This window comes from Phoenix dactylifera, chromosome 7 (genome assembly GCF_051530095.1).
Source record: "Phoenix dactylifera cultivar Ajwa chromosome 7, Ajwa_hap1_PhDact_Kaust_v1.1, whole genome shotgun sequence".
Classification (NCBI taxonomy): Eukaryota; Viridiplantae; Streptophyta; class Magnoliopsida; order Arecales; family Arecaceae; genus Phoenix; species Phoenix dactylifera.
This window is the reverse complement of record NC_143196.1, coordinates 29,999,274-30,009,295: the sequence shown is the minus strand read 5'-3', so window position 1 is coordinate 30,009,295 and position 10,022 is coordinate 29,999,274. Positions and strand designations below refer to the sequence as shown.

Here is a 10,022-nt window from a genome sequence, read left to right as displayed (position 1 = left end):
TATTTCTCTATTTATATTATTAATAATATATAGATTTATTAAACTAAAAAAATATTTATAAGTTCATCTACTCTGATAAATAAAAGTGTAGTTGTGGTCTTCCTGTGTGATTGAAATTTTTATGAGTCATATGATATGATGAATGCCCCACTAAATCCAAGGTGGAGAAAATTCATTCCTCTTGTCTCTCACTGAAGTTAAAAAAAAAAGATGTAGCATTTATATTTAAAGCAAATTGTGTGTAGTATGATAATATACCAGATTATTATTTTAAAATCAATATTTAAAAAAAAGGGCAAGGTCAGTTAAAACTCATTGAAATCATGATGTACAATAAATATCAAATTCAAATAGAGGTTACTAGTTCTCAACCCTCCAATAATTTCACTAATTGAGTCTGCTAGTATTCTTGATCTTTTTAGCTTTTGTTCTTGGATTTTTATGTTAATGGAAAGCTAACAATTAAGTAAAACAAACCTGGATGGTTGTTACATGTATATTAATATATATTTTTAAACTAACATCCATAATGCCTCGAGAATTAGACGATGCTACAATTATCACATTTTTTTGCTTGGAGGAGGTTCTTCGATTTGATTTTTCGATGGCGCATCTCTAAGTATCTAGATTTGGTTGAGTTGTTCTTCCTTCGTTATTTTTAATACCTATTTTTTGTATATAATAGAAAGTATAAAATGGCTATTGGCTTTGATTTTTCAATGATGCATCTCCAAGTATATTGGTTTAGTTGTTCTTACTTCCATGCTTTTAATACCTAAGTTTTGTGTATAATAGCAAGCATAAAGTGCTTCACTTGCTATAGTTGCGGCCTAAAGTGTCTTAGATTTACATTACAGACCTTAAGATAGACAGAAGCTAGATCATAGGATTTGCACGCACCACTAGTGGCATACATCTTGATATATATCAAACGGCATCCTAATGCAATGAAAGAACCAATCAGCCTTGTACATACTGAGTCCTAAATTTCTAGAAGCTATGCACATCTCCTAATGAATTGAATTTGTTGCCCAATATAAGTCTTCAGGTTTTCTTAATCAAGGATAAAAAGATAATTGTTAGTGTGACATAGATTTCTTGCTCATCTTTAGCAAAATCGAAACAATACTACTAGTAATAATTTGGAAATATAAACAAACCTAATACTTAACTGACAAGATATACAAAAAATATTGCTATATTGTGGCTTCATACATCAAATTAGATGAAACCAAGGCCTACAATATACTCAAATCTTGATACACTACACAATTCTTAAAAATATGCAGTGTTATTCACTTCATAAAATCAAACATTATGGGCACATTTGACATTGTTGTTGCTTTTGTATTTTATTTTTTCATGAGTAAGTGAAATATGACATGGAGATTGATGTTGAAATTGCATTTGCACAAAATTTATGCTATTCATTGTTTTTACTTTCTTTCATGTTTGAAAGTCAAAGTTTTTGCTTCCAACTCTCAAAATTTTTAAGAATAATGAAAAACAAAAGTTAGCCTCATTCACTCTTCTTCTTAAGTTTTTCACAAAAAAAAAAAAAAAGAAGCAAGGGCAACACTGATCGGGTCTTATGTCCAAAGCAAATTTTATTTTCATAGTTTGTACTTTAAAACAAAAGTCGAAAAAGAAAAAAAAAATTGCATATATTTGGATCACTTAATTGTGGCATTTTATAATACTAGCCAAGTGAAAAAGTATTTTTTATTGAGCAAAACTTTATAATAAATCATTTGAACAAAAGTCACCTAATATATAACCAAAGCTGCAAATGGGTCGAGTCTGCCTATGAACCAACCTCATCCTAAACCAATTAGATCCAACCTGATTTGTATTTGAAGATCTATAGGTTGGATCGAGTTGACAATTTGAACATTACCTAAATTATACATTAGGTATGGATTTTATATTTTTCAACCCATCTCGACCCAACCTATATATCGTTCAAGTCTAATTTGGATTAACAAAGATGCACTGGACCTAAAGCGAGCATGATCCAACCCAAGCCAAAAATGAGGATTATATAAATCCTTTTCTCCTTCATTTAAAATATATTTTTAATTCATCGAATGAACTCTCATTGAGAGTAATTCTTCTTTTCCATCTCAACTATCACATCTCCTCTTATCTATTTTCACTCATTTTATAATTAAAAAACATTCATGTCTCATTGTTTGTTTTGGAGAATTCTTATTTATAATACCTTTAAGTACATAAATAAATATAGTTTAAAAGGTAGTTTATAGACTTAAGAACGATCATTATTTGGATAATTTTTTTAAAAAAATTGAATTAAAATTCAATTTAAATTAGCTACTTTCAGCTTTGTTTAACTTTTAAATAATTTTATAATTAATAATTATTATATTTTATCTATGAAAAATAATAGCTAGATGCTCGATTCGAACCGTAAGTTGGACTTGATGCTATTGGGCCACCCGAATGGTCTGTTGGGTCAGAATCATTTTCATGAATCCAACTCGACCTAACTCAGTTAGTTAAGTCAGGTCCAAAATCACGATTTAATTGTAAAATCGGGTGGAATTCGGATCAAGTATGCTCCGATTCCGGCCCATTTGGAGCCACATCGAATTATCGATTTTCGGATGACGGTTGAGATTTTTCCTCTTTCCGTTGCCGCCAAACCGCACCCGCCCCATCTCCCAGCATCATCGCATCATCCAGCCCCAAAAATATACCCTTGGCCATGGTCCCCTAATCAACCGAGGAAGCGGATAACTGATTATTATATCTTGATCCAATAAACCAACGACACGCTTCCAAATCCATTACCCAGCAACCTACAGGACGTGCGCGTGCCACCTAATTTGTGGCAAAGCACCGTCTTTCCTGTTCCACATCTTCTTCACGATCAACCCCTTTTACTCCACCGGAGTCCACAATTTGACCACCAATTGAACGAGATCAGAACACCTTGTAATCACGAGTCCTCCGTACCTCATCGGACGGTTGATGGAGAACTTTACCTTTGATTCATCGCTTTGTTAAATGATATTTTATTCGCTGTTCCCGATTTGGCCGTACAGAGATCGCCGTAGCGAGACGCGTTGCTTAAAGAAAGAGAAGAATTCGGCAATTGAGAATCCGATAAAAGGGCCCGACTCCTTTCCCAATCGCCACAGTCCCTTTCTCCCTCGCTTAGATCCAGGGCTTGTTGCTACTGTTGGAGTAGAAGAAGAGGTCTCGACGGAGCTCGCGGGATCTGAGATCCGCTCTGCTAATCTTTTCCACATTTACTTCCACAATTTTTAAGGTTCCAATACTCCAACTTTGTTTAAATCTCTGTGTTCTCTCTTTTCTTCCTCAATTTTTCTCATATTTTTTCAGCTAAATCGGGTTATTTTCTTGGAATAGTTGCTTCTAGCAGTTTTCTCCCTCTATTTGGTTTGAACCGATCGGTTATGTATCAATTTGTTAGACGTTAGGACCTTGGGGAAATCAGATATTTATTTATTTTTCGCCTAACTATATGTTTTTTCTGCTATTCTGATGTGGACGACTGGATTTGTCGCGTGCACCCTTGTGAAGTACTTGGATTTGACCTGGAAATTGGTAAGAGCCTCTTAAAGACACTGTTTTTTACGGTGGATCTGGGGCTTTCGCCATGGAGGTTGTGGTTCGCAGGTTAATGTAAGCTTGCTTTTGGTGGGAACTGTAAGGGAAAGTGGTTTGATCTTCTGTTTTAACTAATAATAAATTGGAAGTTTAATTCGTTAGGTATGACCTTGCATGGCCCTGCCACTGTAAAACTGACTATGAAGGTAAACAATAAAACAAAGGGGGGACTTTGCAGCAAATTTATCATTTCCAGGTTTCAATATCCTGGCTTATCAGTAGACATAATTGAAGTAAATAATTTGGTGACTTATCGGTTGGAAATTAACCTGTAAATAGGCCAGATTCCATTTGTTTCTCGTTGTTTTTGTAGTACATCTGTTTCGACTATATATTGTTTTTTGAATTTGTGTTTTGCAAATAAGGTGCATGTACAGTTGTAAGAAATAATCTTTTGGTTACTTGTGTCATTTCTTTTTATTTGGTACTTACAATGTAAGTTTTGCTAGGGAAAAAAATCAGTATAAAGTTTTTTTCTCCCAACCTGTTTAATATTGAAGCTGCAGTATACTAAAGCAATTGTTGATATGTTATCAAGTGCATCATGGCTATGAAAGGGAATGCAGCAGATAATAGAACCCGGAGCTCGATATCTATATTTATTGTAATTGGCATGTGTGGCTTCTTCTATGTTCTCGGAGCATGGCAAAGGAGTGGTTTTGGAAAGGGGGACAGCATAGCTGTTGAGATCACTAAGCAAACAGATTGCACCGTCTTGCCCAATCTTAGTTACGATACTCATCATGATCGAGCAAGCAATCTTGAAGAACTTGGTTCAAAAGCTGAGAATTTTGAGCCATGTGATGATCGCTACATTGATTACACTCCCTGCCAAGATCAAAAACGGGCTATGACCTTTCCAAGAGCAAACATGAAATACCGAGAGAGACATTGTCCGCCGGAAGAAGAAAAGTTGCACTGCCTTATACCAGCACCCAAAGGATATGTTGCGCCGTTCCCATGGCCAAAAAGCCGTGACTATATCCCCTATGCAAATGTCCCCTATAAGAGTTTGACAGTTGAGAAGGCTATTCAGAACTGGGTTCAATATGAGGGCAATGTGTTCAGATTCCCTGGTGGAGGAACACAGTTTCCTCAAGGCGCAGATGCATATATCGGCCAACTTGCTTCTGTTATCCCGATTGCTAATGGGACAGTCAGAACTGCTCTGGATACTGGCTGCGGGGTATGCCAAATTTCTCTCTAATTCCTACAATACATATTGTACCATCACACATGCTCCTCAAACATCTCCAACATCGTTTTTTCAGTTAACAGGCATCAATTTATGTCTGGTATGGTTGTACATTTTTAGGAGATGTTGGATTGTCCTCAGATGTTGATCACTTTATTTGCAACTTACCGCTGTTGTGGAATTATTTCAGGTTGCAAGCTGGGGAGCTTACCTGTTGAAAAGGAATGTGCTGGCCATGTCATTTGCACCAAGGGACTCACATGAAGCACAGGTTCAGTTTGCTCTGGAAAGAGGTGTGCCTGCGGTTATTGGTGTCCTTGGGACTATAAGGCTCCCATATCCATCTAGAGCCTTTGATATGGCCCATTGTTCAAGGTGCTTGATTCCATGGGGATCAAATGGTAAGGTTCAATAATGAAGCTGCTCTTTGTTTTGTTCATTGACCTGGCAGTCCTGGCTTTCATTGCCAGTTCTTAGACTCTGGCAAATCTTTCTCATGATATTCCTTTGATTCTTTCTTTGCAGATGGAATGTACATGATGGAGGTGGATCGGGTTCTTAGGCCTGGTGGGTACTGGGTGCTTTCAGGCCCTCCAATCAATTGGAAGATGAATTATAGGGCATGGCAACGTACAAAGGAGGATCTTGAGGAGGAACAAAGAAAGATCGAAGAAATTGCTGAACTTCTTTGTTGGGAAAAGGTCTCTGAGGAGGGTGAAATTGCTGTCTGGAGGAAGAGAATAAATACTGATTCTTGTCCTGTGAGGCAAGATGAACCCCGTGTTAAAATTTGTGAATCAACAAATGCAGATGATGTCTGGTATTATTCTATACTTACATTTGCTTATCTAAAATTTCCGAAAATAAAGGCATGATTCATGACATGTTCACAGTTATTAGGACACATATAATGAGCATCAGAAGTTAAATATTCTTCTATGTAGCTGTCTCGGCACTATATTAAAATTTGATGGGAAAATCAGGGTGCAAAGTCCAGACAAAATAAATTTGTCAGTCTCGCTCTCTCTTTCTCTCTTAAAGTCTTGTCAGCAACTGTAACTATATGATTCACCCATTCTACCCAATCTAGTCTATTGTGACAGGATGCCTCTCTTTCATCTTTTGCATGCGTATATTTTCACATACAATTAAAGGCTTAGTAGTCTAAGAGAAAGCACATACACTCACTGTGCTCACTCCTACTGAAGCTCCTGCAAGGTCCATGTTGTCAAGTTGCTTGTCTGTCTTGACAACAAGATATGTTGTATGCCACTAAACTATTTGCATGCCTATATGGAGCCTCAGTTATGAACATGACATGTCATTTTTTATTGTTCAAAACCACACTGGGACATATGTGGTATTATGTTAAGCTCATTTTATGCTCATACTTGTATTTTTGTATGCAGGCACGTCTGCTCACTATATATAGCCATGCCCTCGAATCAGTCATTGATATCCATATTTCAATATCTTAAACAGTATCTGACATGAATGTTCGTATGGGTATCCCCCTAATGCATGCAGCAATCAGTGTATCATACAAGGAGATATGCTTATATATTAATATATTAGTAAAGTACTGTGGCATATGAACTAAGTTTTGGCATTTAAAACACTTAACCTTACAGAGCTAAGGTGGCAGAAATTTGCTGGTCCTATTCACTGCTCTTAACTAGGGCATCAGCTTGACTACTGGCTGCTCTAAGTGTGTGGATAGAATTAATTGTGACAATAGTAGTCCGATCTGCTACTTAATCAGAAAGGTCACTAACTCCAAGGCCAATATCTATGATACCACCTTATGACATTTGCCAGTTCCTAGTGTAATCGATCTGTGCAACTTCCCTTATCCTTAGACTAGTTCACAGTGACACTGGTCGACACTTCCTCCTCCCCTCTTTATTGAGTTTGAATTTCAGGATTAAAACAAAGAACACAGTTTCTTTGTAGCACCAGCAGTGCAGCATCAGATTATCAGAACCTTCTGATCAGTTTTTATCTATATATGCATCTATATGAACTTGATAGACCAAATATTGCATTCTAATCTCTATATAATCAAATGTTTCGTGATATTATTCTGGTACTAAAATAATCAAACGCCAATTTACATATCCTGATGATGGTATCTAACTTTTTATGGTGATTTTGGCACAATAACATTCAAATGCCTGCACGTCTTTCTCATCTATTATAGTTTTCATTTCTAATTTATTTTCTGATTATCCTTTACCCTGTCTTGGTGACACTAGGTACAAGAAGATGGAGGCATGCGTAACCCCTTTTCCTGAGGTTAACAATCCTGAAGAGGTTGCCGGAGGAGAACTGAAGACATTTCCAGACAGGCTAAATGCTGTTCCCCCTAGAATAACTAGTGGTTCAGTTCCTGGATTCTCAGTCCAGAAATATCAGGAAGACGACAAATTGTGGAAGAAACATGTTAAATCTTATAAAAAGATCAATAGGTATCTTGACACAGGACGATATCGCAATATAATGGACATGAATGCAGGTTTGGGCAGTTTTGCTGCAGCAATTGAATCTCCAAAATTATGGGTGATGAACGTAGTGCCTACTATAGCTGAGAAATCTACTTTGGGTGTTGTGTATGAACGGGGCTTGATTGGCATATATCATGACTGGTATGGGTTTTTTCTTTTTATATTTTGAGATTTAGTTCAATCTCTTACTGTTGACAAAGTTTGTTGGGTCCTCCTTTACCAGTAAGTCTTTATTTCATTATACGTTTATCACATAATAATATCTGATCCATGAAATGGTGCAAAATGTTTGTACCAGTGAACTTGTTTGTATAGCCTAATTATCATCTTTAACATTTTGCTATAACATTCTTAAGTGAGTCAAGTATTCTACATATCTACTTATTCGTTTTCTGGATGTTTGAATTATAGTGATCCCTTAGCTAGCATTTATTTTGGGATAGCTGTCACGATAAGTCTGGATATTTTTTTTACTTGCTCATGATTGGGCGGGTGTTTTAATCTGATACATGGTTACACCTGATATAAAATGGAAAATGAATCACTGGAGTTACTTTTAGATTAGTGTAATTTGAGCGGACAGGAGGTTCAAAAGCATTTCTTAATAATGCTTCTTTCACTGATTTTAGATTATATCTCAGAAGAGATTTCTCCTGTATATAATTGGATCATTAAGGTTTTTACCTAGTTTTTTTTAATTATGGAGATTTCTTATTATTGCAATGTGATGATATGGATGCTGGACAAGCCTTCGTTTGATGCTGTCTGATATGTTTCATTCCACTGGCTAGGACATGGTCTTGGCTGTATAAGAGAGTTTGGTCATTCATTGGCTGTGATTGCCACCATTACGCTGTTTGTATTACATTTCTGTGTTCTAGGGTATCTGAATTTACCACTTGTCTAATTTGGATTCTAAGAAAACTCTGATTTGGTCAACTATTCATCAAGAGTGGGACTTCTCTTCGTACTTCTTGTCACATATATCTCATGGAAACCTATGAAGTCTGTGGCAATTTCAGAACAATTTACTTTTGAAGCTTTATTGTCTCTCTTGTCAAGATATCAGATTTGCTTTTACCGGGCATGATGTGAAATTGTGAAATGTATCTTTGGAAGCTTTCATGTTTCACAATTTGTTGATATGTAATGTTGTTTCATCATGCGTAGCCATAAGATATGAATAATATGTAGTATTGAAGATCTTTTCCTCACTCGACTTCTTCTTGGTCTCTTTTTGTTTCTTGGTGTGCATTTTAAATAGAAATTGGGTTGTAGTACCACTGTTTTTCCTCAAAAATAAAAATCTACTTGTTTTTTGTGGTTTAAATATCATGGGTGAGATTACATTTGTATGTCTTTTTTAAATAATTCCACATCATTTTTATGTGCCATCTTCCATCATTGTTTAACATGCTTTTTTTTTGACATGGTTCAGGTGTGAAGCTTTCTCCACTTATCCAAGGACATATGACCTTATTCATGCCAATGGTGTTTTCAGTTTGTACCAGGACAGGTAAGCTACTGCAATGTTAAAGGCTCCTATACCATATTTGACATGATATGTTCTATGGCAGCAATAGATATTAAGACATGAACTTAGAAAACATTTCATGAGATGGGATTGAAGATTTTGAAGAATTTCTGAACTAACTATCTTATTTACCATAAATTCTAATATGCTTATGAAATTGAAGCAGGTGCAAAATGGAGGACATCCTTTTAGAGATGGACCGTATCTTAAGGCCAGAAGGTGCAGTAATATTCCGTGACCAAGTTGATGTCCTGACAAAGGTGAAGCAGATGGTTAGTGGCATGAGATGGAATACTAAGATGGCAGATCATGAGGATGGCCCTCTTGTGCCTGAAAAAATATTGGTTGCTGTGAAACAGTATTGGGTTAGTGGCGACAACAACCAAACAGCTGTTGCATGAAAAAGGATACCATTTTGATGAACCGAGTCACCATCTGCACATGGTAGTGAATTTCTGGAACCAGTTGGACAGGATTGACCAGTTAGGCTTTGCCCACTTTTGATAGGGAAAGCTCAAAAGCATTCACTAATTGAAATTCAAGCTCGTTTTGGTTGTTGAATGGTCGTAGTATTTATTTTTCTTGCGTGATTTTGCTTCATAATCCCTTGTATTATCTTAATTTAACCTTTCCTGCCAATGTTCCTGAAAGATTATAGGCATTGAATTTTGGGATTGTAAATCAAGGCCTGCTAAAGATGTAATCTAAATTTACAAGAGATGAATGTTTGAAATCCCAACCTCCAGTTGAATGAATATTGGCATATCACTTGGTGCAGACACTTCCATCAGCAGTACTTACCATTCTAATAATGAGCTTTTTACCAGTGATTATGATTTTTTTTTCAAATTTTTTAAAAAAGAGGTATTCAATGCACAAATTCCTCGCAAAACAATGCCCTTTGGGAGCTTGTATGTTTTAACAGTTCTGCTATCAGACTTACAAGGGGGGTGATCATCAAAGCTAGTGATTTTAGACATTCATCATATCTCCCAGGGAACTGCCCTGCAGGAGAACTGAAGAATAAAAAGTGATCAAAAGGGCTGATGATCTCATGATCTCGACAGTTTTCTCCATATCATTGTTTCTTTTTTTTAAAAGCAATTTTCTTGATACTGTAGTTGAAGAACTGTGA

General features: G+C 36.2%; 1 protein-coding gene across 8 annotated transcripts; it reads left to right on the top strand.

Annotated features, from left to right (window-relative positions):
* The first annotated feature begins 2,928 nt into the window (after positions 1-2,928).
* On the top strand, positions 2,929-9,664 carry LOC120107347 (putative methyltransferase PMT2). 8 transcript variants are annotated; one of them, XM_039120589.3, is made up of 7 exons: positions 2,929-3,292; positions 4,193-4,949; positions 5,040-5,250; positions 5,375-5,669; positions 7,105-7,494; positions 8,792-8,869; positions 9,054-9,664. In XM_039120589.3, exons 2-7 carry the CDS (start codon positions 4,704-4,706, stop codon positions 9,286-9,288), a joined length of 1,455 nt encoding a protein of 484 aa, XP_038976517.3. In that variant the 5' UTR covers positions 2,929-3,292; positions 4,193-4,703; the 3' UTR covers positions 9,289-9,664. The 8 variants fall into 8 exon arrangements, with proteins under 8 accessions (XP_038976517.3, XP_038976514.3, XP_038976516.3 ...); XM_039120586.3 differs by having other exon boundaries at positions 3,042-3,292; positions 4,193-4,840; XM_039120588.3 differs by having other exon boundaries at positions 3,060-3,292; positions 4,155-4,840.
* Positions 9,665-10,022: the final 358 nt, after the last annotated feature.